Raw genomic sequence first — 18,290 nt, 5'->3', positions numbered from 1 at the left:
CCCAGCTCTAGCCATTTTGCCATTTGAGAATGGGAGTCCAGGGCTTATCGTTTTCAAGAGACCAATAACCTAGGTTGTTATATAAAAATCTCCCCAATTCGTAAAATTCTGGGCAGTCAATCACATCTCCCCATGGGCCACCAGTTGGAAGCCGCTGCTTCTAAGAAAATGTAAGGAATCACTCAGGGAAATCTTTTCTTTTGTTGCCCAAAAGCAGTCCCTACCAAGGTAGAACACAGCAGCTAGTTAACACTGCTCCTGAGTGAAATATAAAAACTAGAGAAGCAGCATTTGGGGATTTAAGTCAATTCAGACCGACTCAGTTCAATAAAGGGCAAGCGAGAAGCTGAAACTGCCTGTCACATCATCCCCCCACATTTTATTTTTCTGCCACTCTCAATTAATCAGAAGCGTCAGCCCTTCATTTTGGATTTCCTGGCTGAGGTTGTTAATTGAATTTTAATTAATGGCAACTTTAGGAGCACAAAATGAAATCCTAGCCCAAGGAAGATCCACACGGAGCTCTGGATGTAGAAAGCTCTTCTGAGACCATCCCAGTCCATCCTCTTTGTCTTATAGATCAGGAAACTGAGGCAAGACAGTGACTTGTGCAAGGGCCCCCTGAGGTCCCCTGGCTCTGAGTCCAGTGCTCATTGCAAGACTCCAGGCTGTCCCTGGGACACAATGTGTTCAGCCTTCAAAACGCGACATGGAGCTGGAGTGTGGTTTCCAGAGTCGGGGATTCATATGGTGCCAGAGGAGACCAGATGACGAGACTTCCATATACATGTATTATCCCCAGCTGCGATGTCAGGACAAAGGGGACGTGGTACCAAGCTCCTAATTTATCAAAGGAGAGAACATGCCAACTTTGGGCATTTGATTTTTCTTTATCACAGTCATTCGGTAGCCCACGTGCCCCCTTGGAGATCTGGGTAAACCCACCCTGTCCTTCCCCTGTGCAACCAGGAAACCCCTCCCCTCTTCCAGGGCACCAAGGTTCTACCTGCAGTCACAGGCCCACAAGGTAGCCAATCAAAAAGCTACTTCTGGGGGCGCCTGGGTGGCTCAGTTGGTTAAGCATCTGACTTGGGCTCAGGTCATGATCTCAGGGTCCTGGGATCGAGCCCCACCTTGAGCTCAGCGGGGAGTCTACTTGTCTCTCTCCCTCTGCCCCTCTCCCTGCTTGTGCTCACTCTCGCGCGCATGCACGCAAATAAAACAAAAAATAAAAATATTTTTAAAACAAACAAAAAAAACCCTACTTCTGGCCACATGCAGTGGACTCCATGATGGAATCCTGCCGGAGACAATTCTCTCCACCCTGTTAGATACTTATGAGATGTTGGTGTGGCCTCTGGTGCTGCCTCTTCTCCCTATCTGTCTTCCGAGGGTATCAAAACACTATGATTGAAAGGTGACCTCAGTCTGCTCTGCAAGCGCTTTCCTTTTAAATGTCCTCAGATAGAATCGTTTCTGTTAACTGAGTGTAAACCACAGCCCAGGGCACCACTGAACTCTTACTCTGGAGCAGCTGAGGACCTACTCGGCCCCACTGTAAACCTAGCATTTTAAAAGAATCAGCAGCATGGGATCAAGGGCATTTTCAATGCCCCTGAAAAGGGCATTGCTGAATGTATTTTTAAGCAAGGCATAATAATTAGCATTGGTGTTAGCCTGACCTGGACTGGAATCCTGGCTCTGCCACTTGCTAGCTATGTGACCTTGGGCATATTAGAACCCTCTAGAAGACTTGGATCATGAGTTAAATGAAGGCATGACCTGGCACAGTACATTCTGAAGTGATATCAATCATGCAAGAGGGTGGTGTGAACACACACACACACACACACAAACACACACACACACACACGCACCCATCCTCTCTGACTCCTTTCCTCCCAAAAGTCCACATTCTCCTTACAAGACTTTCTCTCCCTACCCCTTACTACCTTCTAGGACTTGTCATCTAGACCCTTCCATCCACCACAACCATGGCTCCTCTCCCTGCCCCCAAAGAATGCTATTCTATCAGACACATCTGCTTCCCTAAATGTCAGGTCTAGAATGTTCTCCATCTTGTACACTTCAGAAGACCCCCAGTAAACACAAATCTTCATTCTTTGAGGGCCTGGTGTCAACGTGGTGAACAAGAAGTTAATCCAGGCAATTTGGGGTCAAACCAAGAGGTAGCTAAAGACATGAGACCCATCCCCCCACAGTTTAAAAAATCAACTCTGATGATCATTACAAAAGTCCAAAACTCCTCTGGTCCCTGGTAACGTCACTGGCATATGTGTTTGAGCTCCTGTGGTGACTACTTGGGCAACCATGGTGCTCACTGAATAGAATTAGTCCCATCATGTTTGCTTCAGATAATACACACTTTAAATTATCTTGATTTGTGACAGAAGGTCACCCCAGACCCAGGATATGTGTCATGGTGTTTGGGAAGGGCCAAAAGAAATTCACATTCAGAGCCAGGTTTTCACTTTTTTTTTTCTTTCTTACTTTCCTCCTTCCCTCCTTTCTTCCCTCCTCCCTTTTTTCTTCTCTCTCCCTTCCTCTCTCTTTCCCTTCTATTCACCCTCTTTCCTCCTTCTCTCCTTCCTTCCATCATTCTGTCCTCCCTCCCTTCTCTCTGAGATTCCTCTTTCTTCTCTCTTTCCTTCAGACCAAGAAATTCAAAATTCCTGTACTCCGCGTCACCAGCCGCAAACCAAGCCGGCGAGGCTCCACACTCAGTCTGTCTCGGACCAGCGGAGGATCATCCCCCCAGAGCAGCATGGTCTCCGTGAACCCCGGCTCAGATGAGCCCCCGAGTGTGATCACCCAGGGGACAGGCAGCAAGGACATTGAGGACAATGAATCATCTTCAACCAAGCCTGAGGAAGAACCTCTCCATATCAGTAAGTCCTACCTGAGAGCTGACCAATCTGCCTTGCTCTGCCTCGAAGCCAGACATCAAGGACCCCTCCTGCTCGACCTTCACCCCCCCCAGTTAAAGGAGACACAGGGGTCCCCTAGCCCTGCTCAATTTCTTTGGTCCCTTTTCCTTTGCCCCAGTGAAGATTAGAAATATACTCTATAACTTGGGATTATTCTGAGCAATTTCTCTGTGAGAGACAGCTCATGGTGATCAATTGCTCTCTTTAAAATTTTAATAATATATTTTATTCAGCCCAACTTATATAAAATATTGTCATTTCAACATGTAATCAATACAAAATTATTAATGAGGTATTTCATGTCTTTTTCATACTAAGTTTTTGAAATTCGGTATTGACTTTTTAAAACAACTTTATGGAAGTATAATTTGCATACCATAAAATTCACTCTTTTTAAGGGTACAATTCAATGACTGTTAGTCAATTTGCAGAGTTGTGTAACTCTCACCACAATCTAATTTTAGGACATTTCAATCAAGCCAAATGAAAACCTCGTATCCATTGGCAGTCCCTCTCTTTTGCCAACCCCTGACCCCAGGCAATGGTAAATCTACTTCCTGTCTCTAGGGATTTGTCTTTTCCTAGTATTTTATATATGGAAGTTTCATCACTCTGTGACACCACCCCCCACTCCCACCCCCGAACCCCCGGTCTGAAACAAGCTTTTTCAGTGGTTCACAATTTGTGGGACACAGGTTCTTCAGAAAATCCGTTAAAAGATATTGGTCCTCTCCCCAGAAGACAATTTATACACACATATATGCACAGTTTTTCATGGTGTTTTAGTAGGAGCCTATAGACTTCTGCAGACAGAATTATAACTAGGGGGTGCCTGGGTGGCTCAGTCCATTAAGCATTTGCCTTCTGCTCAGGTCATGATCCCAAGGTCCTGGGGTCAAGCCCCACACGGGGTTCCCTGCTCAGCAGGGAGTCTGCTTCTCCCTCTCCCTCTGCCCTTACCCCCTGCTAGTGCTCGCTCTCTCTCATGCTCTCTCTCTCTCTCTCTCAAATAAATACATCTTTAAAAAAAAAATAATAATCATAGCTAGATTCCGTAAGTCATGTAAAAAAAATTATTCTCAGAATTTTCTGGCCTGAGCAGGTATAATAGAAGGAGAGAGGAAAAGAAGGGATTTATGCAGAAAGAGTAGGTAGAAGGGAGGAAAAGAAAGGAACATAAAAGAGGCTGGCCAGTGCAAAATTATTGCCTCTGGTGCCTGGGACCTCCTCCTGCCACATCTCCTGTGTCCCCTCAGTTGCACCCAAGCTGAGGCCTGCCTTCTCAGCCAGTGCTCTTTCTCACCACCTAGAATGCCCATCGCAACTGGGCTGAGCTGAAAAGGACGGGGTGTGGTATAGATTCGAGGAGGTTGAACGAGAGGCGAAGGTAGACAGAAAGCCTGATTGAGACCCTAATCATCAAAACCAAAAACGGGCAAAAGGGCAAAAATCCAGTAAGTGGTCAGGACTCCGAGCAATGACTACCAATGGGAAAAAAATCCCACCCTTGTTAACAGGCAACCATGAAAAGCTGTTTGCTGAACAGATTATCTCAGAGAGGAACTAAGATCAACCATCCGTAGACGTGTGACTCTTACGGATATATTGAACCTTCTTTCGTGTCTCCTGATCAGCTACTGAGTGCCTGGAACTGAGAATTACAGTTCCTGCCCTCCCCAAGCTTACATTTTAGAAGGAAGAAGCAGACCACAAACAAGAAAGCTACAAATAGCAGGGCGGTGGCAGGTAATATGTGATCAGAAGATCATAAAACAAGACGTGGGCCAGAGAGAGACTGGTGGTGGGAATGGGGCTAGTTTAGCCAGAGTGGTCAAGAAACGCCTCTCTCAGCTCTGACATTTAGGCTGAGATCTGAGGATATGAAGCTGGGGAGGGAGGCAGGAGTCGGAGCGGGCCTCGCCTTTGTAGGGTAAGGTAAGGACTTCACAGTGATTCCGAGTGCAACAGGAAGTCTCTGGAAGGCTTTTGGTATAGGAGTAACAGGATCTGGTTTTCTTTTCAAAGGTGTCTGTTATTAGTGTCACATCATGCTGTGTGTCTTTTAACCCCGAAAGCCCTGCAAGTAAGAAGTGTCCCCAGCTTCAAGAACAGGCTCGAGAATGCGGAAGGAAGGAGGGAGCAGAGGGGGAAGGAAGCTGTGATGAGCGGAGGGGTGAACGGTGCCATCTCTCCAAGCACCCGAGACACCGCAGACCCGTCCCCAATGGCTGTCTCCCTCCCACATCTAACCAGCTGACTGTTCCCATCAGTCCTATCTCCTAAAACTCTTTTGAGCCTTCTCTCTTCACTTCCATTACTTCATCTTAGAAAACTGGGGCACGTAGGCTAGGTCCCGACACTTATGTTTCGTTTCATACACAAGGCTTTGTTTAAAAAAAAAAAGTGGGAATGATATTTTAAGATTTGAGAGATTTTACATAAAAATTTTGATTAGAACAACAACAACAACAACAACAACAACACTGTGACAAGAGTGAACCCACAAGCCTGCACAACATTCAACTGGAGCTGCTCCTCTTAGGTAGGACATGCGCTGGCTAGTCTTCCCCAGTCCCCACCAGCCCCTATTACCCCCAGTCATTGCTCCCAATTGGCCAAGTGCATGGCCATTTATTGTCTCATTTGCCCTACTGTTTTCCTCAGAATAAGGATGATAATGATCATGATGATGATAGTACAATAGTTAATGCTTAAGAAGACTTTTATGTATCAGGCACTATTCTAGCTTCTAATATAAACATACTATATATATATATATATAAATTCACATATATATATACATAAATGTATATATTTGCATATAAATTCAATGAATCCTCACAACAGTTTTATGCCTATTTTGTAGATGAGAAAATTGGGGCACAGAGAGATTACATTATTTGCCCAACGTCACACATCTAGTAAGAGATGAGGTCAAAATTTGAACCCAGGCAATCTGGCCCTTATGTCACGCTTAATCTCTATGCTTTACCCAAGTCTCTAGAAAAAGTGGGAAATGAAAGACCAAGAGAGAAACTTGATTTTTCTTACACTACCTCATGTCACTCATCTGGTACCTGACCCCTGTAGGTACCTGAGTTTGGAACACTTCCCTTCCCCCCCCATCCACATTCTCATTTCTTCTCACCCACATGACAGCAACAGCCTCCTAATCTCCCTGCTTCCTGTCTTGCCCTCACTTCCCCATGGATTTTTCTCCATGTTGAGCCAGAAGGAACTTTCTGAATTAAAAATCTGATATAGGAGCACCAGGGTGGCTCAGTCAATTAAGCATCTGACTCTTGATTTCGGCTCAGGTCGTGATCTCAGGGTTGTGAGATCGAGCCCCGCATTGGGCTCTGCACTGGGCATGGAGCCTGCTTAAGATTCTCTCTCTCCCTCTCCTTCTGTGCCTTCCCCCCATCTCTTAAAAAAAGTAGGGGGGGACACCTGGGTGGCTCAATTAGTTAAGCATCCGACTCTTGATTTCAGCTCAGGTCATGATCTCAGGTTCGTGAGATGGAGCCCCTTGTTGGGCTCCGTGCTCAGCAGGGAGTCTGCTTGGGATTCTGTCTCTCCATCTCCCTCTGGCCCTCCCCCCCCCAAATAAATAAATACATAAGTATATAAATACATAAAATCTTTTTTAAAAATCTGATATAGTGCTCCCCAGCTTAACATCTTTCAAGATTCCCCTTTGCCTCTAAGACGTTGCATCTGATCTTGTCCCAGGCTGTTATAATAGGCTCAGCTCTTACCATTTCAAACCTTACATCAGGCACTCCAACCTCACCTCACCAAAATGCTTTCCTCTTCTTAAACAACGCACATTCTTTCATGTCATCCTGTCTGCAATGCCCTTTCACCTGTGACCCTTTAGTTTGGTGGACTCCTACTCAACCTTAAAGACCCAGCTCAAATATTCCCTCCACTGTGAAGTCTTCCCTGATGCTCCTGGGTTCCCTCCTCTCAATTCTCTTAGTACTTTGTATTTGCTTTTATTGAGCATGCAAATTTTAACTCACAACTGTATCTCACTGTATCAGGTAGGAAGTCCTTTGGGCTGGATACAAAAATCTGAAAATTGGTGGCTTAAAACAGATAAAAGTTTATTTTTCTTACAGATTAAAGAAGGCCAGTTCATGGCTGGTATGGCTCCCAAAGGTCATCAGGAGCCCTGCTTCCTTCTGTCTTTCTTCGCCACCATGCTCAGCATCATTTTATGATCAAAATGGCTGGAATGCCAGCCATCTCAGCCACATGCTAGGCTGGAAGCAGAAGGAAGTAGGTGACGGGGAAAAGTGCTCACTCCCCGCTGAGTGGAAGCAGGCTTCTCAGAAGCCCCATAAAACATTTCTACTAAACTCTCATTGTTCAGAATTTCATCCCAGGGGCACATCTGGCTGCAAAGATGTTGGACAACTGGTCTAGTAAATGCTTACCCTCACACACACACAAAAGAACACACACACGCAGAGATGCACACACATACACACACACACTCGTGCACATATTTCTATTACTAAGGAAGACAGGGGAGAGGAACGTGAGCTCACTGCTGGTGTGGAACAATGGCGTCTTATTCACCCTCAGCCCTGCACGCAGTGGGTGCACAACAATGACTGGGAGAAGCATTTCCACCAGAGACCCACGTTCCAGAGAGAAAGTCTTCCTACGTCCAACTCTTCATCCTTCCCCTCTACTTATACCTTAACCTCCCTCCCATTTGTCATAGCCTTGACAAAAGTAGATTAATTTCCCAGACTTTCACTGCCTTCTAAAACCTCCTCAAATTTATTCTGAATTCATGAATCCTATTCTGAGAGACACACCATTTGACCAAGGTCTAATTTCCAGGCTGGCTGCATAATGAAGTCTTTGTGGAGGCAAATCACTGGGGACAGCAGGTTATGGCCTCTCTGTGGACTGAGCCCCTCCCCAAATCAATGGCAAGGGCATTCACAAGAAACCAAAGCCCAGGCCGTTCTTCCTGCCAGTCTTGAAGCTCCCAGTCTTGGAACTGTTAGAGGAGAAACTCATTTAAATAGCAACTCAGAAAGATGGATCCTATGGCGGCTAACGTTCACTCCACAACACAACCCCATACAACAAAAAGACCTTCTCTGTTTTCCCCCAAAGAGGAAGAAACGAGTTTGGTCACTCAAGAGTGAGATTTGTGGACAGGCTGTGGATGGGAGATGGAGGAGGGAAGTCAGAATTTTTTCCTTCAGTGTATGATCTGGCATTTGAAAACACAGGATGCCATCATCTGTAAACAATGGATAATGTCATCCCCCTAGCTCTGGGAACTGAGGACCAAGCAGGTTCCTCTGAGTGTGGGCCCCCATTACAGGGCCCTATTCCTCACGGAAACCCAATTTTATGACATCTGCACCCCTTGCAAACAAATGTCTGCTCCCAAGTAGCCTTGAGGAGTAGATGTAGACCTCTGGAGTCCCCAGGCTTTATTTGAGTTCATAGGTATCCAGCCTCAGCTACATAATGGATGGAGCTTGATATTGCTGGACACCATATTATTATGGTGTTATTGGCAAACAGGAAAAAAAAATCTTTGGTGCATTAAGTGAGTGTGGAGCCTTCCTCATGATTCTCTAGGAGAGCTGCCCAACGTGCCAGGTCACCAGGGTCATTTGCTGGTATCCACCCGCCCCCTGGCTGGTTTGCATATGGGTGGGGGAAGGAGTGGGGGAGCAGTCAGATGTTGCTCCTTGGTTCCCAGGAGATGGGAAGAAAGTGGAGGAACCAGCCACAGCCCCTTTACTAATAAGCTTCTAGACACTCCGCAAGGATCCTGGGATGTACCACAGCAGGGGAGGTGGGCATGATGAGACAACAATGAAGATCGGATTCAGGTCAACTGGAATCATGCCCACAAATTACCAGGAAGATACATTACTTGGGAATGAGGAAGGTGGAGTGGAAAATGGCTGAATGTTGGTGTTCATCACAGCCGAGATGGTTCCAAGATCATTAAGGGGGAGCGCCCTTGCCCTAGCACCCAGTGACTGCATTCATAAACAAGGCTGGATACAAATGGCAGTGGGAAGCCCTGGGCTTCACTCCTGCAGGTATGGCTTTTAAGACCTGCACCTGTGTTGATGACAGGCCCCTACTAAAGGGTGCAAAGCCCCACTGGCACTGTCCTCCTTCACTGATACCCCAAATCTAGCTCAAGTTATCCCACATCCTTCCCTCTTTTTGTTTTCTCCTTAGCCATTCACTTATGTATTCAGCAAATGTTTACTGGGACTGCTCTATGACAAGCACAGTGCCAAGTACTTGCAAATCTGTATCCACATAAAACACGTAGGACTTCCACTGGCCCACTTTCCTTGAAGCATACAGCTTACTCTAAGTATATTTCATTTTCCAACTTTCGAGTCAGTGTATTAGCTTCCTGGGGCTGCCGTAATGAAGTTCCAGGAACTGGGAGGCTGAAAACAACAGGGATTGATTGTCTCACACAGTTTTTGAGGCTGGAATCCAAAATCAAGGTGTTGCAGGGCTGTGCTTCCTCTGGAGCCTGGAGTGGGGAATCCTTCCTCGCCTCTTCTAGCTTCTGGTAGTAACTGGCAACCCTCAGCACTTGGCTCTAGATGCATCGTCAATCCATCTGCCTCTGTCATCACAGGTCATCCTCTCCCTGTCTGTCCCCTCGTGTTATAAGGACACCAGTTGTATTGGATTAAGGCCCCACTCCACAGCTATATGACCTCCTCTTAACTTAATAACCACATCTGCAACGTCTCCATTTCCAAACAAGAATGTGAATAATTCACGTTTTGAAATAGAGGGGGATTAGGACATCCACATATCTTTTGGGAAGACACACTCCGACCCATAACAGTCAGGCACAAAGATGTATTTCTGCACTATGTAAAAAGCAACAACATTAAGTATGCAAGGAGAAGTCACCCAGTGCAAGGAGGAGTGGCGAGAGTGCTGGGGGGCAGGGGGCTGGAGCATGCGCGCCTGCCCAAAGGCCACCATCTGCGTGCAGCAAGAATGAGCCCCACCTCAGAGTCTTTTCCGGGAAAGCAGAAGGTCTGGATTTTTACAGGAAACCTTCCAGTTTTAAAAGGTTAGCATCTACGTCAAATCAAACAAAATATGTGTGAACTAGATTCAGCCTGTGGATCACCAGGTTGGAACTTCAGGTCCATGGGATGAGGAAGGGTTTCCCGAACAAGATGATTTTTTCTCAGAATTGGAAACTGTCCTCTCCGGCTACACCAGAGTGTAAGGTCGGGGAGGGAAGTGAGATGAGACAGGAGAGAAAGCAAGCAGCCAGATCCTGCAAAGCCTCAGATGCCACATGGAGGAACGTAAGTGTTCTCCAAAGGGAAAATGACAAGTCATTGGTTTTAAGCGGGTCAGTGACGTCTGGTGTACAACCCGCCCAACAGTATGGGCTGCCTACACCCTGATCTATCCCTCTCCAGCTCACCACACGCAGAAGCAGAGGGGATATCAGCCCCGCCTGCTCTCTAGACAATGACCTCTCATGTTCCCATCAGATTTGCAGAAGCTGCTGGAGATGGTTCGGGAAGATGCCCGAAGGACAGTCATGTTGGAAAATGGGATGCAAAGAAAAGCACCCAGGTACGTTCTCTTGACCCCTAGGGCAAATAAAGGATGTCAGAGTAATAGTGATAACATTAGCCATAGCAGTTCCAAATTATTGAGCATTTTCTCTGTGTACTGAGCCATGTACTTTGTTCATGTGTATCACCTCCCTGGGTTCTTTCAACAACCCTCTGAGGAAGATACCATGATCTTTATTTTACAAATGAGAAAATGAGGCTCAGAGAGGCTAAGTAATTTGTTCAAGGTCATCCAGCTAATGAACGGTAAAGGCACAACTTGAACGCAGATCCCTCTAATTCCAAAAAGCATCCTCTTAACCACTATGCTGCACTGCTTCCCAGGAATTGTAAGGTTAGTTGTCCGCTCTTTTACTGAGTAGTTATGAATATGTATGTCCTAGGTGCTAATTATTGCAGGAAGCATTATAAAAGGAAAGCTCAGACCTAAAAGGCTGAATAATAGGGGAATCTCATCTAGTCTGGGATGGGGATGGGAATCAGAGAAGTTTCCTCCAAGGAAGAGACTATAAGAGATGGTGGATGAGGCGAAAAAAAGAGCTCCCCAGCCAACACTAGCGACAGGTGCACATTTCAGGCAGCGCCTATGCAAACATACTCAGGGGGGACCATGGCACCTTCAAGGAACCAAAATGCAGCCAGAATGGGACGAAGAGAGGCATACGTCTGTCCGGGGACCTTGGAGGCCACCTCAAGGATTCTGGTTTCCTTCCTAAGAACAATAAAGATCCTCAGAAGTGTCAAGCCGGCGACCAAGGTGACCGGCTCATGGCGTCAGACTTGAACCTGAAAGTGTCCTCCTTCGGGCGGGAAGCCTTGTCCACAGGACTTCTGACCTCGAACAGCCTCAGAGACCACACAGGCTCTATAGAGCTGGAGTTTCCTTCCCAAGTACAGATCCCTCCGAGTAAGCAAATTACTTCGTGAAAATAAATGATGCACTGGAAGAGGTTCTTCATCGCTTTCAGCCTACTGGGATGCCGGCTCTGACTTATTGGTTATTGTTATTACCATAATTACAGTTCACCGAGCCCCTGCACATGCATCACACCCGCCGCTGCTTGCTAATGACAAATTTGTTCTGCTGCTGCCTTGACTTGCATCAGGGGCTCGGAGGGTGGCACGTGGAGGCATCCCGAGACAGTGTTGGCCCTCCAGGCCCTGGGTGCTCTTCCTGGTTTACCAGCGTCGGAGACCGAAGCTAAGGATGAAGCATCAGCTCCATGAGTCTCCCTCCTTTGTAAGAACCCACGGCACGAGCACCAGCGTTGGAGTCAGACTGACACACATCCGAAAGCTAGAACAGGCCGACTTAGCCTTTCTCTAAACCTCAGTTTTCTCGTCTATAAAATGAGACTGTGCGGCCTCAAAGCACTGGCCTTGGAACCAAGTAGGCGAGGGTGGATGGACCTCCACCCCCGTCATTCAACTGCTGTGTGACGTTGAGCAAGTTGCCTCACCTCTCTGAGCCTGATTCCAATTCTGTAAAATGAGGCTTATTAGCAATAATATTATCTCCGTAAAGCATTATTATTGTTGTGGGAACAATACCTATTTCAATGAGTCATTTTAAGAATTTAGGTGAAATAATGCATTTAACATATTAGCATGGACCTAACGTATTACAAGCACCGATACATGGTGGTTGTGGTACTCATATTTCACACATAGCATTGCACCCAATCTTCACAGCATGTTGCTGACACAGGTTTATTAACAACTACCTGATGCCAACGCCCCACCACATGGATGGAGAAGGGCAATGAGTGACTTGCAGAAGGTCCTCAAAAGACAAAAGCCCACGAGAACACAAAACTCATCGCGTGGCCTCTGCATTCACTTCAGCGATACAATAACCATGGTGACAGAGCGAGAACCTGTGGAAATTTCCCATCCTCCTCAATTTCTCTAGGAGAAAAATCTCCCTAATCTCTCCCTGAGGCAGCAGATATGGGAGGCTTCTCCGTAGAGCGGCCGACAGACAGTGAGGAAAAGCGGCACATTTTCTTTTGCCCTCCTCACTTTAGAATCTGGATTCCTTTTTCAATTTAGGCCCCACATCTGTTCCCCTCGGGGCTGACTTAGAAATCTGGGGTTTTTCAGAACCCCTAGAAATCAACTGGAGCAGCCCCAGCCTCAAGGCCAGACTGCCCTCTGGTCGTCTTAGTCTCTTCGGGCTGCTGTAACAAAAATACCCCGGACTGGGAGGTTTATAGACAACAGATACTTATTTCTCACTGTTCTGGAGGCTGGGAAGTCCTAAATCAAGGTTCCAGCAGATTCGGTGTCTGGAGAGGGCCGTCCCCATAGATGATTGTCTTCTCACTATAACATTACATGGAGGAAGGGAGCTCCCTAGAGTTTCTTTTATAAAGGCACTAATCCCAATGATGAGGGTTCTGACCTCATGAGCTGATCACCTCCCAAAGGCCGCCACCTTCTAATACCCTCACCTTGGGGATTAGGATTTCAACATACGAATTGTGGGGGCGTGGGGGGGGGCGCAAACATTCAGACCATAACATCACGTAGGAAGATGACCTTTTCTTAAAATCTTCTACCAGTATTTTCTAAATGTCTCTGAGGATCAGAATTAGCTGGGATGCTTGTTAGAAATACAAATTTGTAGTCTTCATCCCAGACCCACTGAATCAGAACCTCCAGAGGAAACTGTATTTTTTTTTTTTTAATTTTTTTATTGTTATGTTAATCCCCATACATTACATCATTAGTTTTAGATATAGTGTTCCATGATTCATTGTTTATGCATAACACCCAGTGCTCCATGCAGAACGTGCCCTCCTCAATACCCATCACCAGGCTAACCCATCCTCCCAACCCCCTCCCCTCTAGAACCCTCAGTTTGTTTTTCAGAGTCCATCGTCTCTCATGGTTCTTCTCCCCCTCCGATTTCCCCCCCTTCATTCTTCCCCTCCTGCTACATTCTTCTTCTTTTTTTCTTTCTTAACATATATTGCATTATTTGTTTCAGAGGTACAGATCTGAGATTCAACAGTCTTGCACAATTCACAGCGCTTACCAGAACACATACCCTCCCCAGTGTCCATCACCCAGTCACCCCATCCCTCCCACGCCACCCCCCACTCCAGCAACCCTCAGTTTGGAGGAAACTGTATTTTTTAACAAGCACTTCAAGTGGGCACAATTTCACAGGGTGCTGAGAAATTCTAAGGTCTCAAAATAGGCTCTCTGCGCACATGTATCAGGTGTGTGTGTGTGTGTGTGTGGTTTTAAATGAAGCTTCTGGGGCCTCACTCCAGGCCTGATGTATCTCAATCCCTGGGAGTATGGCCCAGGAATCTGTATTAGTAGCAATCTCTCTCCAGGTGATTCCTGTGCCCGGTAAAGTCTAAAGATCCCAGCTCTAGAAAGAGAATTCTCCACCCTCCCACAGATACTTCCTGCCTCAGGGGCACCGTATGTTCTGTGCCTTATTAAGAGACTCATCTTGCTTTGCAGTATCTTGTCAATGCTCAGACAAAACAAGAGTGATTCTGCCTATAAAGACATGCAGACCACCCGCAAATCAAGGTAGGATGGCACCCCGCAGTTACAGGGAGATGCAGAGATGCCCCTCAGCAGCCCGTGGGAAGTGGGGCAGGGAGGGGGGACTTTCTCCTTCTTCACTACAAATAAGCCCCTTAATTTCTAGGGCTGGGGGGTGAGTGTCTAGGTGTCTCTCCCCACACTCAAACGGTATAAAGTTAAAATCCTCCAGTCATGGAGAGATATGAAGCAGGGAGGGTATGGAGTCCCCTACACGACTGCCCTTTCCCTCTTTACTTGGGTGGCCTTTAATGAGTAAAAGGAGGTCCACCCACATTTCATTTACTCATCTTGACTATACTCATCAGAACCCCCTGTGCCAGGAACTGTGCTAGGTTTGGAGGGATTCAACAGCAAATAGGACATATGTAGTCTGCCCTCACAGATACCACTATCTGGACTGGGTGGGGTCATAGCTTTTTTGTGTGCTATGGGCCCTTTCAGAAAAATGCTTTTAAATGCATACTGTAAATCACAAAGGTTTGCAACGAAATCTAGAGTACTATAGATTATGATATTACAATGAAATTTGGGATATAGTCATCTATGGGCTTCTTTCACAATGAGCTATATAACAAGACTTAGCAGCAGATCTAATAACTACCGTAATTTTAGATTAGTATTGAGTGTAAATGATCTTTCAAAGTATCTGCCACAATTGCAACATGTTGTGCAAGTACATCCAATTTCCATTTCTGCTAAAGGTTAGTTGAAATAAAGACATAACCTTTTTTCCATCTGCATTCATGGATGCCTTGAATCCTGCCCGTTAGAGGCACCTAGAGGTGCCTGGGTGGTCTAGAAGCACCTGGGTGGCTCAGTCGTTAAGCATCTGCCTTCTGCTCAGGTCATGATCCCAGGGTCCTGGGATCGAGCCCCGCATTGGGCTCCCTGCTCCACGGGAAGCCTGCTTCTCCCTCTTCCCACTCCCCCTGCTTGTGTTCCCTCTCTCACTGTGTCTCTCTGTCAAATAAATAAATAAAATCTAAAAAAAAAAAAAAAAAAAAATCACTGGTCTAATGGGAGAGCCATGAATTTATTAAATAATCCCACAGAATGAGCCATATAATCATGACTACGGAAAGTGTACTGAAGGAAAAGTAAGGAGGACTGGGTGAAAGGTGAGCACTAGGGGCCTAAGACTGAGTTTGACATTTAAGCTGAGACCTGAAGAAAAGAAGATTTAGCTAGCCTATGGCGGGGATAGGTGGGGATAGGTGGGAATAGTGTTCCAAGCAAAAGGAACAGCCCGTGCAAAGGGCCTGAGACAGGAGGAAGCTTTGAGGCACTGAGCAGAAATCAGTATGGCTGAAACTCAGGGAGAGCCAAGGAAAAAGAAGACAGAAGTGGGCAAAGGGTCCTTTGTTGTTTATTTCTGTTTGTTCTTTTATCACAGCTAATACCACTACTTCCCTCATCCCCCACCTCCTCCCTGAGTCACACTGTCAGTGCTAGAAAAGAAGAGAGCCGTCTACAGGAGGGAGGTCAAAGCCAACACAGTCTCCCAAAGAATTCATCTGCATGGGTTGGGGCCGCTGGTTGGAATCCAAACACAAGGACCTCTGGGTACTATTCCTGGGGCCCTGCATGCCAGCGAGATGGGATAAGGGCTCCAGCCATCACCTGCCAGAGCTAAGACGTCTACATCCAGTCCCTTGAGCCTCTGGGAAAAGCAGCAAAGGGTCAGGACCTTTCTTATGGAGAGGGCTCTGGGAAGTGGCCAGCCTACCGAAGGAAGTTCCAGGTGCTACAGGGCCGGTAGGGAAGGGTCAGCTGCACATCACAAGGATAAGAAAAACAGGCTCATCCTCTAGAACCAGACAGAGAAGACAGTCAAGTAAGTTTTCCAAGCATTTGGTAAAAAGAGAGACAGAGCAAGAGAGAAGGTGTGAGACACTGATGCTGAAGGACCCGGGAGAAGGCACTCGGGAGGGATGAGCATGAGCAAAGGGGCTTCACCCCCTTCTAGGAACTCCGACCTTCCAAGTCACAGGAGGGAGTGGCCACTCAAGAAATTCAATCAAGCCCACACCTAGAAAGGGTTCAATGTCATGAAGAGTTGACTGATCACAGATGAGGAGATTGACGATCCAGAGCTGAGGTGCTTGCCCAAAGACTGGGAGGTGTTGGTGCTGGGGTTGGGCTCTGGAGTCAGCTCTGTCTGCCTCCAAAGTAAAGCGAAGTGAGTGGTCAGCTCAGGGTCCAGTTCAGAGAAGAGAATCCTTGAATGAAGAAGCAGTCTGGGGTTGGGAACATCAACATCATGACTAGAAGGACTTGACCATCCCTTCACTGCACTCAGCCCGGGAGGTTACATGTTAATTGGTATAGAGAGGAGAATGGAAGGGACCCAAGTGAACTTGTCCTCCAGAGGGAAAGATCAATTTTGTACAAATGAAACTGGGATCCAGAAGATACATCATTCTGACAATACACAGAGACAGAAGGTCAAAGTCAGACTAGAAGAGTCAGAGCAGGCAGAACTTGTTGTAGACCATGAAACAGTGTTGGATTTGAGCAGGTGGAGAAGAAACAAGAAGGATCCTCCAGGCAGGGGATATGGGTAGAAGCAAGGACCAAGAGGTGGGAAAAATATACACTCAGTCCTATGACTGGTCCCTTGATTAGCACCACCTCCCTTCCCTGAATCCTGGAGGCTAGCAGGTGTCATGGGAGCCCCGAAGACACCCTTTTTGCGAAAAGCAGGCTCCACACAACCTGAAACCATCCCTTTGTGTTTCAGTGACCGATCCAGCAGTTCAAGTGGAGAAAGCCACACCCAAGTCATCCAGAAGAAGTCTAAAAGGTACGCCAGATGGGCAACAGAACATGCTGGGCAAAGGCACTGTGGCAACCACACGGTCTGTCTCCCCAGGGGTATGGAAATAACTCAGTGCATACCAGACTCCCTGAAGTCATACACACTGCTTAAAGACAAGGGATGCCCAGGGCAAGGGGCTCACAGCCAAGATGCCAATGCAGACAATGGCAATAAATTCCTCCCCTGTGCCAGACACTGGGTGAAACATTCTATATTATCTTGCTTATTCCCCAAAACCAATCCTATGAGGCGGGAGCATTATCCCATTCTACGGAGGAGCAAACTGAGACCTGGCCAGGTGAGATGTCTTGCCTGAGGCCACACAGCTAAGAAATGGTGGTGCTGGAGTCCGAACCTGAGTCTCCCAGCTCCAAATTCCATTTTCATCTCACAGTCCTTAACATTTGCCGGGCTCAAGTGACCGGATGTCTCTCTGTGGGCTTATTTAATAAAGCCTGAACCACCAACCTGATGTTGTTGGGAAGATCTGTCCTTCCTACATCCAGGGGAATGCGAAGGGCAGATCCAGGTGAGGGTAGAGAATCAGGGTGTACAGAGAATCTCCATAGCAGGGCACCTTGGGGCCCAGGGAGTCCAGCCTCATGGGTCTGATCCTGGGACTCCATCCCCTGAGCCCTTTGTATCTGTGTCGACAGCCGCACCAACCGTGACATCATCCACTGCAAGACTGGTGTGTGCAGCTCCATGAGGGCCAAGTTTTACAGCGTGGCCCAGGAGGCCGGCTTCTGTCTTCAAGACAAGATGGAAATCCTCATGAAGTAAGGGCACACAAACATCCATTCATCCAAAGGACATTCATCTAGTACCCAGTATGTGCCCACTGATGTCAGGTGCTGGGGCTTAGCAGGGAATAAGGACTATTTCCTGCCCTCGGAGAGCTTATAGTCTCCTGGGAAATATGGGCAGAAACAAATAACTGAGTCGATAAATATATAGGCACAAATTATAGTCATTGCTATATAGGAAGAGAACAGGGTGCTATTAGAGAAAGCAACCATGAGGACCTAATTTAGGTTGGGTAATCCAGGAGGACTTCTCTACGGTGACTTTAGGCTGAGCCCTGACAGATGAGGAGGAGCTGGTGATGTGGTAAGAAGGTGGAAGGACATTTCAGGCAGCAGGAAAAGGACATACAAAGCCCCCAAGGCATTAAGGGACATGGAAAATTTAAAGAGAAGGGAGAAGAAGGGGGTGAGAGCTGCATTATGCACAGCCGTGGAATGTCACACTTGAGACCTGGAACTTGGTTTTAAGAGTACTGGTGGGCTATTGGAAGATTTCCTTTCCTACTCTGACAACCCAGTAACT

At 46.9% G+C, this 18,290-nt stretch overlaps 1 protein-coding gene across 1 annotated transcript in view; it reads left to right on the top strand.

Moving 5' to 3' along the window:
* Window positions 1–18,290, top strand: part of CCDC60 (coiled-coil domain containing 60) — a 154,912-nt gene that overhangs the window by 131,304 nt on the left and 5,318 nt on the right. The window contains exons 7-11 of the mRNA XM_036121065.2: window positions 2,675–2,909; window positions 10,487–10,571; window positions 14,054–14,125; window positions 16,884–16,946; window positions 17,618–17,740. Of these exons, the coding sequence (XP_035976958.1) occupies window positions 2,675–2,909; window positions 10,487–10,571; window positions 14,054–14,125; window positions 16,884–16,946; window positions 17,618–17,740 (578 nt within the window). The remainder of the gene's footprint in view (window positions 1–2,674; window positions 2,910–10,486; window positions 10,572–14,053; window positions 14,126–16,883; window positions 16,947–17,617; window positions 17,741–18,290) is intronic.

The sequence above is a fragment of the Halichoerus grypus genome, chromosome 13, assembly GCF_964656455.1.
Source record: "Halichoerus grypus chromosome 13, mHalGry1.hap1.1, whole genome shotgun sequence".
Classification (NCBI taxonomy): domain Eukaryota; kingdom Metazoa; phylum Chordata; class Mammalia; order Carnivora; family Phocidae; genus Halichoerus; species Halichoerus grypus.
The sequence above is the reverse complement of the archived record's forward strand: the minus strand, read 5'-3'. Positions and strand labels throughout refer to the sequence as shown.